The 12,938-nt window shown below is 39.8% G+C and overlaps 1 protein-coding gene across 1 annotated transcript in view; it reads right to left on the reverse strand.

Annotated features, from left to right (window-relative positions):
- Positions 1 to 12,938, reverse strand: part of ACAD9 (acyl-CoA dehydrogenase family member 9) — a 101,793-nt gene that overhangs the window by 25,952 nt on the left and 62,903 nt on the right. The window contains exons 8-11 of the mRNA XM_040359357.1: positions 9,518 to 9,591; positions 9,191 to 9,266; positions 1,686 to 1,756; positions 444 to 563 (exon numbers count right to left, since the gene is read on the reverse strand). Of these exons, the coding sequence (XP_040215291.1) occupies positions 444 to 563; positions 1,686 to 1,756; positions 9,191 to 9,266; positions 9,518 to 9,591 (341 nt within the window). The remainder of the gene's footprint in view (positions 1 to 443; positions 564 to 1,685; positions 1,757 to 9,190; positions 9,267 to 9,517; positions 9,592 to 12,938) is intronic.

Consider the following 12,938-nt stretch of genomic DNA (forward strand, 5'->3'; position numbering starts at 1 on the left):
AGGCATCTAGAAACTCATTGACCTTTTATACACACACACACACACACTAATTACAAGAAAACAGATCACAGGTGAGGATGGTTACTTTTAATAGCCATTCAAACCCTTTTGTGTCAACGTGTGTGCATGTTACCAGGCTAAAATCACCAGGTTATGTAGATTTTTGATCAGGGTCATTTGGGTAGTTTCTGTTGTGATTTTGATTTACAGTTTATTGATAATAAATGGCTTCGGCCATGAGTGAAAGAAAAGTTTTTGTTTTATCATTAATTTTCTCTAAAAAATGACCAAGAAAATCATAAATACTACCAGTTTATGTAAACTTATGAGCACAACTGTACGTAGGATCAGAAACTGATACGCATGGTGTATCAGTTTTAGTAAAACAAAGCAGAATTCAAACAAATTGATACATTTGTAAAATATAACAATTATTACTTTACCTTAACCATCGCAGCTTCAACAGAGCAATCTGGAAGCCCTGGCCTGTCCATCATGCCAGCAGTGAGGTAAGCCATGCTTTCCATGACATAGGCTTTCTGAGCCATGAGAGCAAATTTTTCCTAGAGAATGATAACAGCTTTTTAGTTATTCTTTATACCTATAAAATATCTGCATATAACTGTAGACGTTTTTAGTCCCTCTCCTCTGCCCAAATGCCAGTTATTCTGATCAGGCAAAGCTCTGACACTTCTTTGTAGAAATAAAACTTTTCCGCTTCTTCTCCTACTGGACCCCACACCCCAGACTGCTCAACTGGCCAACAGCAATGTGGGGGAGGTGGGGGGTGACAAGCTCTAACACTAATAGGGACCTTCAAAGCTTTGCCGATTTTCTTTTTGTTAAAATGACAGGCACTTTAAGTAAAGGCTAAGGTGAATTACATTTTGCATTTTTAAATCTTTAAATTTTACCTGTACACCAGTGAGTAGCTCTCAGCACTACTAGAATTCCCAGTTCAGCCCAAATGCTTATCTCTATGATTAAACCCAATCAGGGAAAAACAAGTCAGAGGGTGAGGTCACAGACGGAGACTTTCATTAAACCTGTATGGTGGAACAAACTTTGAAGTAGTGCGACATTATCAGTGTGCGACATTCTTTGGATGTTTGCTTTCTTTGGCCAGGACCTGCTTCACCACTGAATGAAGCAGGAGAGTGAAGTTTGGAGCAAAGCTTTCTTTCAGGATTGCCAATTGCCAGGCCTTTACAAAGCTGAATGATGTACATTTTGTCACTCCAAAGACAGTATCCTTGTCTTTGGAGTGATATACACAAGTGGTGCCCATTTAAAATGGTAATATATTTAGCTGGAGCTGAGCTTTTGATTAATTATTTTATTTATGTGCTAATTTCTCTTGTTCTCACATAAACTCTGTCAAGCCATGCCTTGACGACATATTTCCATGTCATAACGAGCCGTGTTGTCAACTGAGCATCTGGGTAGCTCATCAGCTGAGCCAGCTAGTCACCAAGCAATAAAGAGTTTAGAAGTGCAGGCAGAAGTGAAATGAATGTTCTGGAAAAACTACTGGCAAGCAGATGTTGCTGGGTAGTCAAACTGCTAAAGCATAATCCCTATTATTCCTCTAGAATTGAAAATCGTATTGTAGATATTTGCAAAAAACAACCGTTTCCAATGTGGTTGCCTAAATGAGAACATTTCTGTGGGTATTCTTTTCTCACCTGAATTAATTCAAATTCACTCAACTTCTTATTGAACTGTTTCCTTGTGCAGGCATATTCAGCTGTCATCTCTGTTCACAAAAAAAAGTTGAAGTCAGGGTAAACAATTGCATGATACTGTATGTATATTCAACAAGATCCCTTTCATAATGTACAAAGTCATAGGCTCCTGAACCTCACTATTTCTAATTAATCCTAAATAAAGTCTTATGAAAAGTCTGGTAAATGTTTTGTCAAGTTTTATTAAAAAAAAACTGCTGAGAAGCACTATACTAGAGTAAAGTTTCTGAGCAAGTTGCAGAGGACGATGGATTACCAAAATGTGATTTAGATGTTATATGCATGGCTTTGCCATAAGTCAAATATTCTGGTTCTTGGTGTGAATTGTGGCTTTTATATTTTATTTATGTCTATGAAGAAATTATTATAGAGCACACAAGATTCATTATCTCCTTCTACCCATCGCATATACAAGCAACATATAACTAATTGTACCTAAAAAATATTCTTGGTCAGGGCAACAGGGGCTAAAGGCACATGATGATCCTGTAATGCATTGTAACTACACTGGTTCAGTGAGCAGAGCTTATTGTGAATATAAAGTGTGTGTTCCAGTAGCATCTGAGAAGCAAGGACAACGATTGCATGAGTGTGTATTTAGAAATATTGTGTCTTTCACTGCTAGCCTCCTATTCGCTGGTAGTCACTCTGATCTGATAATTGTATTACTTCAATGATTTTTTGAAAAGTACGTTCATAAAGGAGTTATGCTTTCTCCCATATTCCATGTTTCCTGATCATTCCAGGTCAGTGACTGAAAAAGGATTCAAGTCAGAAGATAAGCATCACTGCCAAGCAGCTAGCATTTTAGAAGTTGATCAGCAATGGCAGCCCTATAACTAGGCACTGGTTTCCTTTAAATGGAGTTTACATCGTGGTCTGGTGTCCTCACTGAAATGTTCCTCCGATTCATAAACCATCTGGAAATATATTTTAAAAGTTACACGTGGACATGACATAGACCTTTGTCCTAATTTCCTAGTTGAAATACTCTGGTCCCACTTAAAACATCATAATTGGATTCCTTGCTCCCGAAATCATAGTAACTTATATTAGTGAAATTATTCCCACACTACCGCCTCTGTGCCATGTCAGATATTTACCTATCCACTCTAAATATTAAAGAGCAACTCCACTTTTGTTGAGGAAAAAAACAAATACGATCTACTCTGGGTAACCTATGCAGGAATTTTAACAAACTTTGTTGCAGATCGTTACCTTTTGTTATTCTAAAGAAATAGCTTTTTGTCTGTGTCCATATGTAGAGTGAATCTGTATGGGAGTGGTTTTATAATTATCAATCAGCTGCTGCATCTGCAGGGCTCAATTGTGACAGGGTCTGAATCGCTTTAGATGCGATTTCCCTTTGGGAGTAACATTTTTGTTGCAGGGGATGCACAAAATCTTGGTGCAGACTTTTGGGAGAATCGGTAAGCCAATCACTCAAGTAGGAAATTACATTTTCAGGGGGCGTTCTGCACACCATCCGTGTACAGAACGCCTCCAGGTAGCCATATTGCATTGTACAGAAAATTAGAGCACTTCAGATCAAAACGTTTACCATTCAATTGCAATATGACTTGAGTTACAATTGTATATGCTATATTTTTTATTTGCAAATTGTTTTTTCATGAATGTGGAGTTACCCTTTAAGTTGCTGCAGACAACTACATGTGTTCCCACATAAACAATGAATAAGTGAAATAGTGTCATCCTACTTAAATTAAAATGCATACAAAAACCATAAATACAATAAAAAGCAAGATATATGCAAATATCACAACAAAATGTTCATAGTAACTACTAAATGATAATCACATTTTCTGTCATTATCTGACGATGTCCAATGGGATGAAAGATGTTAGGCTGGCAGTGACACAAGCACATTGAAAGCTACAGCCGTTTTACTGCAGATGTTAGTTTTGTTCTTTGATGTAAATGATCTTAATACATTTATTTGTACTACAGTACGAGCTTCACTATGATTGCTTTATCATTTCCCTGGTGATGTCATCTTTATGAATGGGAGAACAAGTTTATACACCTGGTGTTGAATCTTGGTAGCTTGTGGGGTTGATGCAGCCCATGTTGAGTTCCATGTTCATGCCTGCATTATACTTACTTCTGGTAAGGAGATTGGAGTGACACTGTGGTGTGGTGTGCTTTGTAGTTCACACTGAATTTGGTGAAGGGATTTATATCTTTCCTCCTCCAAAGACTGTTGCTATAATTCCATTTCAGCGCTGCATGGGAACTTTTTATTTTATGTGATAGACCATCACAAAGTGGCACATAATTGTGAAGTGGAAGCAAAAAGATAAATACATTTCAAACTTTTTTACAAATACATATGTGAAAAGTGTGGCGTGCGTTTCTATTCAGCCCCCTGAGTCAATACTTGGGCTGCAATTACAGCTGCAAGTCTTTTTGGGGATGTCTCTAGCAGCTTTGCACATCTAGAGAGTGGAATTTTTGCCCATTCTTTTTGCAAAATAGCTCAAGCTATGTCAGACTGAATGGAGAGTGTCTGTGAACAGCAATTTTCAAGTCTTACCACAGATTCTCAATTGGATTTAGGTCTGGACATTGACAGAGCCATTCTAACACATGAATATGCTTTGATCTAAACCAATCCATTGTTGCTCTGGTTGTGCGTTTAGGGTTGTCCTGCTGGAAGGAGAACCTCCATCCCAGTCTCAAGTCTTTTGCAGACTCTAACAGGTTTTGTTGTACGACTTCCCTGTATTTGGCTCCATCCATCCTCCCATCAACTCTGACCAGCTTCCCTGCTGAAGAAAAGCATCCCCACAACATGATGCTGCCACTACCATGTTTCACAGTGGGGATGGTGTATCCAGGACGATGTGCAGTGTTAGTTTTCTGCCACACAAAGCATTTTGCTTTTAGGCCAAAAAGTTCAATTTTGGTCTCATCTGATTAGAGTAGAGTAGAGTACCTTCTTCCACATGTTTGCTGTGTCCCCCACATGGCTTCTCACAAACTGCAAACAGGACTACTTATGGCTTTCTTTCAACAATGGCTTTTTTCTTGCTACTCTTCCACAAATGCCAGATTGAGGAGAGCATGACTAACAGTTGTCCTGTTGACAGATTCTCCCACCTGAGCTGTGGATCTCTGCAGCTCTTCCAGAGTTACCATGGGCCTCTTGGCTGCTTCTCCGATTATTGCTCTCCTTGCCCAACCTGTCAGTTTAGGTGGACGGCCATGTCTTGGTAGGTTTCCAGTTGTGCCATACTCTTTCCATTTTCCAATGATAGATTGAACAGTGCTTTGCGAGATGTTCAAAGCTTGGGATATTTATTTATTTTTTAAATCCTACCCCTGCTTTAAACTTCTGCATAACTTTATCCCTGACCTGTCTGGTGTGTTCCTTGGCCGTTATGATGTAGTTTGTTCACTAAGGTCCTCCAACAAACCTCTGAGGACTTTATAAAACAGCTGTATTTATACTGAGATTGAATTACACACAGTGGGCCTTTACTTGCTAATTAGGAGACTTAAGGCAATTGCTTTCACTAGATTTTAGTTAGGGGTATCAGAGTAAAGGGGGCTGAATACAAAAGCATGCCACACTTTGCAGATATTTATTTGTAAAAAAAAAATTAAAACAATTTATAATTTTCCTTTCACTTCACAATTAAGTGCCACTTTGTGTTGGTCTATCACATAAAATCCCAATAAAATACATTTACGTTTTTGGTTGTAACATGACAAAATGTGAAAATTTTCAAGGGGTGTGATTACTTTTTCAAGCCACTGTACATACAGTATTTACACACTTTCCACTTTTTTGTTAGAAGTGCATGCATAAATATGAGGTTGTGCTCAACATGGACTGTATCTAATTGGAAGGCACCCAAGCTCAGAGGAAATTGGTAATCGGTCATGGGCCACAATGAGCGGAGCGGGTGGATGGCAGCCCACTCTACTCTATAGAACCCACTCTACTCTTTTTTATTTTTTGGGGGATCGGATTGGAGGTAGGCGTTTGTAAACGGACACAGGTCCATTTACATCAGCCACTCCTTAGAGGTGAATGGAGGGTCCGATTGGGTCGGACGGACTGTGTGAAAGGGGCCTAAGGCTGCTTTCACTCTGATGCACGAGTGCAGCACAGTTCACCTGTGACTTCTATTAAATCCTGTAGGTGTGGTGCACTTTCAGAAAGCACACCAAACTCGCAGGTAATAGAAGTGTATGGCTCAGTGCAGGTAACCCGCAGGTGCAGTGCTCTGTGAATCAGTTTAAAAGCAGCTCAGTAACCACAGCAGAACAGATATGCCTATATATATATATATATATATATATATATATATATATATATATATATATATATATATATATATATATATATATATATATATATATATATATATATATATATATATATATATATATATATATATATATATATATATATACTGATTTTGGTAATACACTTACCTTTAACAACAGTATTCTATTCTATTCCATCCCAGAGCAGGAGGTCGCGGGCCACATCAGAGGGCTCCGCGGGCCACTGGTTGGGCACCCCTGCTCTACAGCCTTGGGTACTAGTTCCCCATTAGGTTTGCCTTCCCTGTGACTCGCATAATTTCTTAGATATGGCCATTGCCTTATTTGGGTAATAACATTACCAGTATCCCTGACCCCTTAGTTTACATTTAGCTTTGACCAGGGAAATCTCCCAGGCAATAGCTGAATGGAGCGAGTGGGAAGCGATCACATTCATGACAGCTTCCCAGCACAGACATTCCCCACTCTGAGCACTGGCAAAAATGATCAGCTCAGAGCTGGTCAAAATTACCGCTAGTTTCCTAGTTTTGCGAGCTGGTGGCAATTTAAGAATCTGTCACTACCATGACAGGTTCAATTAACCACTTCAGCCCCGGAAGATTTTACCCCCTTCCTGACCAGAGCACTTTTTACAATTTGGCACTGCGTCGCTTTAACTGACAACAATTTTGAAAAAAATACAATATTTTTAACTTTTTGCTATTAAAAAAAAAATAAACAAATTTATACAAAAAAGTCTTCATCAGTTTAGGCCGATATATATTCTTCTACATATTTTTGGTAAAATAAAATAAATACATTGTAAAAAAAAATTGCAAAAAAGCATATATTGATTGGTTTGAGCAAAACTTCTAGCATCTACAAACAATGGAAAAGATTTATGGCAATTTTTTTTTCTTTTTTTACTAGCGATGGTGGTGATCTGCGATTTTTAACGGTACTGCGTCATTGCGACGGACAGATCGGACACAATTTTGGGACCACTGACATTTATACAGCGATCAGTTCTATTAAAATGCACTGATTACTGTGCAAATGTCACTGGCAGGAAAGGGGTTAACAATAGGGGCAATCAAAGGGTTAAATGTGTGTTCCCACTGTATGGGGATGTGACTTACTAGGGGAGGAGACATATCGTTGTTCCTAATTAGTAGTAACAAATAATGTTCCTACTTCGTAGTAACAAATAATGTCTTCTCTGCCCTGACAGAACAGGGATTTGTGTGTGTACACACACAAATCCCTATGCTGGCACTCGTGCACATGATGCCCCGCAGCGCCCTCTGGCGGCCACTAAAGGGAAGGACGCACTCATATGGGATTAGGCCCAGGAGAGCCATTTTGCCGCAGTTTATCTGCATGAGCTGGTCGGGAACCGATTAAAATGGTGGTGGTTAAAACTACCCGAATTTGCCACATATGCTTGCATAACATGCACAGCTGCTTCAGATAAATCAACCCCTATTACAATGGGTAAAGAAATTAACCACCCACCTTTAAAATAATCACATTTTGTAGCCTGAAATTAAGACACTCTTACATATGTATAGCCTGCATACAGTATTAATAGCAGGCATCTGCATATAAGCAGGGATTATTGGTGTGTTCAGGCTAGCCAAAGTGATCTCGCTCTGGCCAATCCCTAGTTTCCTGTGCAAAATGCCAAATACTTGCTTATGCCATATTACAATAGACATACAGGGGTATAGAAAATAATCCCCCCCCCCCCCCTTAAAATAAGCACATTTTGCAGTCTCAAAGGAAGACAGGTTTTTTGTTTTATTCAGTTGTATTTAATCAGTGTAACCTATAGCATCCAAGTGTGCTGTGTGCTTTGGGAGCATTATCATTTTGGAAGGTAAACCTTCGTCCCATTGACAACGTACTGGCAGAGGGCAGCAGATTTTCTTCAATAATTTAATAGAATTTTGTCCCATCCATTTTTCTTCTACCCTGACAAGTGCTCCAGCTGCAGAAAAACACCCCCGTAAAAGGATATTGCCACCTCCATGCTTTACTGTAGAAATAGTGTTATTTGGATGGTGAGCTGTATTGGCTTTCTGCCCGACATATAGCTTGGTGTTGAGGCCATATAATTACATTTTAGTCTCATCTGACCAGAACACTTTTTTCCATGTAGCCTCAGAATCTTCAAGGTAAATTTTGGCAAAGCTCAATTATGACTGCATGTGGCTTTTTTCTTGCAACCCTCCCATACAAGCCACATTTGTGGAGAAATTGGGATATTGTTGTCACATGCACACAATGACCACTCTTTGTCATAAATTCCTGCAACTGTGGAAGGCATCCTGGTAACCTCTCTGACCAGTTTCCTACTGGCTCTTTCTTCCAGTTAGGAGCAATGTTCTAAACCAGGGAGGATCTGTGCTGTACCACATACCTTCCACTTATTAATAATAGACTTCACTGTGCTTCTGGGCATTCATAAAGCCTTTGAATTTTTTTGTATCCTGACTTGTGCATGTCCACAACTTTATCCCAGAGATCTTTTGACAGTGCCTTGCCACCCATAGTTGTTGATTGTTGTCAAATGGCTTTATGTGCCAATGATAAGGCGATTATCTACACCTGAGTTTACAAGTCATTTTTAGGAGAGATGATCCTTTTTCCAACTCCGTCATTCTGTTTTTTTATTTAAAATAAATAAATAATTCTGACATGTTGGTGTTATATCTTTCACTTGGATAAGTTGCACTAAGTAAATACAGCTGGATAAAACAAAAACTGTCTTAATTTTAGGCTACAAAATGTGATCATTTAAAAAAGGGGGGGGGGGGGGGGTATTCTTTTGAAATATCATATAAGCAAGTATTTGCCATTTTGCACAGGATTGGCCAGCGGGAGATCACTTTGCTGGAGATGGCCAGCCTGAACACATTCTGAAATATTTGTGAACCAATAATCCCTGCTTATATGCAGATGTCTGCTATAAATACTGCATGTAGGATATACATATGTAGAGTGTATAGCAGTGAACAAAGACTCAATTCAGAATTTTCTCTCTTTAATATTTTTCTTATAAATTCTATTAATATCTTTAACAGTAGTATCAACATCTCTTTACCCATGATGCATGAAGGAACGCTATACCAGCCGCCTATACCTACCAATTAATTTCTTAATCATTCCAGCAGAGGCACTACCCATGCTGAATCTCCCACTGTTCAGAATGTTCATGGCAACCTGAAAATCAGACATCTCTTATTAACAAAATTCTACAAGACACAAACATCTTCAAAATCTTTCAAACAAGAGTGGGATGATCAGTTGCATTGCACATGTCACTCGTATACAATCACCTCTCAGAAACGATTTAATCTGGATTACAAGGCATGCAGATTATTTAGAAGGCACTCAACAAATGAATAGTAAGGACAGGGAGACAGCCCAGAAATGTAATTTGTGTGAGAACATAACTAATAAACACACCATACCTTAAAACCTCCGCCAACCTCACCAATGACGTTCTCTACAGGGATCTTGGTATTTTCAAAGTGAAGTTCACAGGCTGAAATTACATGGGATACATGAGTTTTTATATGTTCTCTACATTCTATATTGATATCAATTCTCCATTTGTTGTAATGATATCCAAGCCTGCAAGGCCACCTTATAACAACTGTACCATGCCAACATCTCCACAGGACAACTGCCAACAGGATTAAGTTCCCAGGATCCTGAAAGGATCCACTACACACAGATTTCTTGGTCCCCGTTTATTACCCACGCTCCCCTACGCCTTGCTTTTTGTCATTGAGTCTACTCACAGTAATGAGCCAAAAGTGGGGTGCAGGACATGGGAGAGGTAGGGCTAGTGCCAGCATCCAATGAAGCTGGTTGCTGTTGGGAGGAAGAAGCACATTGCTATCTGAAGACCCTGCGGGAACTTAACAAACACATACTGTGTGTGTCACACAATGCCAACAAATAGCAAACTGGTAAAATGTTTCAAAGGAGATCTGAAAAATCTAAAAAGGTCAAAAAGTAAAAAAAAAAAAAAAAAAAACACTGAGATAGAACAAAGCCAACATAGCAATTCAATACATAGAAGAGAAAACACATTATTGAAGTAAATTAAACAAAAGGTAAGCATCACCAGGTTAAATGACTACTTCATCAAGTTTTTATTGGCTGTGTCCTCGATGGGGAGAGTAGCCTATTTTTCTGTGCCCTTACTGTGTGGAGTTACAGACAGAAGAACAGGAAGTGAGGATTTCTCAGAAGAAATAAGGACATTTAAAAGCAAAATCGAAGGATAGGTACAATTTTTTTTCCTAAATAGCTTCCTTTACCTTAGTGCGGTCCTCCTTCACTTACCTCATCCTTCGATTATTTTCTTCTGAGAAATCCTCACTTCCTGTTCTTCTGTCTAACTCCACACAGTAATGTGAGGCTTTCTCCCTGGTGTGGAGTGTCATGCTCGCCCCCTCCCTTGGACTACAGGAGAGTCAGGACGTCCACTAACACACGGCTCCTTTATCTGAAACGTAGAGAGCGTCCTGACTCTCCTGTAGTGCAAGGGAGGGGGCGAGCACGACACTCCACACCAAGGAGAAAGCCTTGCATTACTGTGTGGAGTCACAGACAGAAGAAATAAGGACATTTAAAAGCAAAATCGAAGGATGAGGTAAGTAAAGGAAGACTGCACTAAGGTAAAGGAAGCCATTTAAGAAGACAAACGTTGTACCTTTACAACCCCTTTGAGTTGGGTTGGGGGATTTGTCAAGGAATGGGCAATACTTACTATTTTATGCATTTTGATAACTGAAAAAAATTTGTGAAAGAAATGATACAGGATTTTTTTTGGGGGGGGTGAGAGACAATCGTAATCTCAATATCCATTAGTAATCCAGATAGGTATAGTTCTGTTTTTGGAGTAAACAGTGTTGAGCGGTGGAATGCAATTAGTACTCCCCTCTTTTTAGTATTAGCCAAGGCTGTGTAAACTTGGGGATATTTGCGGCTAAAATATTTTGGTGCAGATTGTGGGGTAAAGTGTTTCTCTTGCAGGCAAACTACTGTGATGATAATTTGGAAAATAATTTAAACACTTTAGTGCATTTCTGGGGAGAGTTGAGTCCCCGGACGTTAAGGGTCAATATATTCAGGAAAGACATTATTATTATTATTATTATTATTATTATTATTATTAAGTGAAACCTAGGAGGAGGAAATTAGGTTTAAGGTCAGGTTTTTCCTCACTCAAGGGGAGGAGTTGAAAGATAGTTCAATTATTCTGTAAAATTAAAATATGCTAGAGGAGTACAATTAGGATCAAACAACGCTATTATAAAACAATATTATAGGTGATTGAGAGAAGTTACCTATAAAAAGGTAGATAAAAAAATATAATAGAAAAAAGTGCTCCTATTTGGAGTAGGTATCCAATGAATGGTGTTGGATCACCAATCAGTGGATAAAAAATGTTCCAAAGAGTGAACAAATCTACGTTGGTCACTCGAGGAAAAGATGGAGGTGCAGAAATAGATATGCTCCTGTACTTCAGAGATAATGTAGACGCTGTGTGGATAATTTTTACCCAGTATGGCTCGTTACATCAGGCTGCCATGTCCTGATCGGTGCGAAACTCTAGGTAAACATGTCTTGCCTAGACGGCTTTGCGCATGCGCCCCGTCTGTCCCTTTTCAAGCTCTGCCTCGTCTACCTAATCATCCACGTCTACCCCTTCCTCTTCTATAACAGGAAAGGGGGGAAGGGGAGGGGATACCAGAGAGAAGGATCACACATGCTCCTTATTGTCATGCCCTATAGAGACAACGACCCAGCCCAAGTCAGCTAAGGTGGCTGACAAATTCTCCTTCATAATATACAAAGATAATGATAAATGCTGTCCCTGCAGCAGCCATACAACCAGACAAGCGCAAGAGCTCCTTCACCCCTAGCCTGTAAGGCAAAAATTACACCAGCGGGGATATGTCCAGTTTTCTCCAGGCCTGAAGTGGCACCCACTCGCTTTTCCCATCCCTGCTCCCACCTCTATGCTTTTTGGAAGACTGTAAGACAAATAAACATGGGACCTGCGCCAGAAAAACTGGCAGTCCCAATCAGCTGAAAGGACACGAACAGCAAAACAAGTGTAAGCTTACCACAGGATATTTGTACCCCAAGCTAGCAGTGCACCTTCCTCCACAGGTGTACTTACATGTACCTAAAAGTGCGATATTACCCTGTGCCTTGTGATGATAGATACTCCACAGCAAGGACTGCAACACATGCTGGCTGTCTCTTATATTCAACATTGCCACTCAGTGCCCTTTTGTGACATCACATGCATTGTGTATACCTCGAAAAAGTGCAACACTTGTGCTTGCCCCACAGCCTGTACACAGGCCACACTATAAACGTATCTCACAGCCCAGAATGCCCAGGTATACTTCCTGCAGTCAGATACCAGCAAGTAAAACCCTATCACAGATCGGCACATCTAGCAAAGTCAGACATGCACCATACAGGCACCTGAGAAAGGTACAGACGACTTTCCTCGTCAAACACCCAACATCTAGTTGAACTCATAGGAAGGACCACAACAACATATGGGTGAAAAAAATTCTGGCACCAAGGCTATCAGGGACTTGCCAATCTTGCTGCAAGTTCTGACCTGGAAAGTCCAGAACCAATCTTCACCCATCACAGCAGGCAATGTGTCATTCAGGACCTTCAGGGATTCAATACCCTTTTCTTGGAGTTGACTACCTTGGACCTGTATAGCAGTTACTACTGCACAGGGTTTCGTATATACAGGATTTGAATGTTCATGTTAGAGGCAATATCGGCATGTCAACCTTTTCCACCAGAGGGGCCCAGGTACCTCACATCTGACCATTTTAGCCGTAG

Source organism: Rana temporaria, chromosome 7 (assembly GCF_905171775.1).
Source record: "Rana temporaria chromosome 7, aRanTem1.1, whole genome shotgun sequence".
Taxonomy (NCBI): domain Eukaryota; kingdom Metazoa; phylum Chordata; class Amphibia; order Anura; family Ranidae; genus Rana; species Rana temporaria.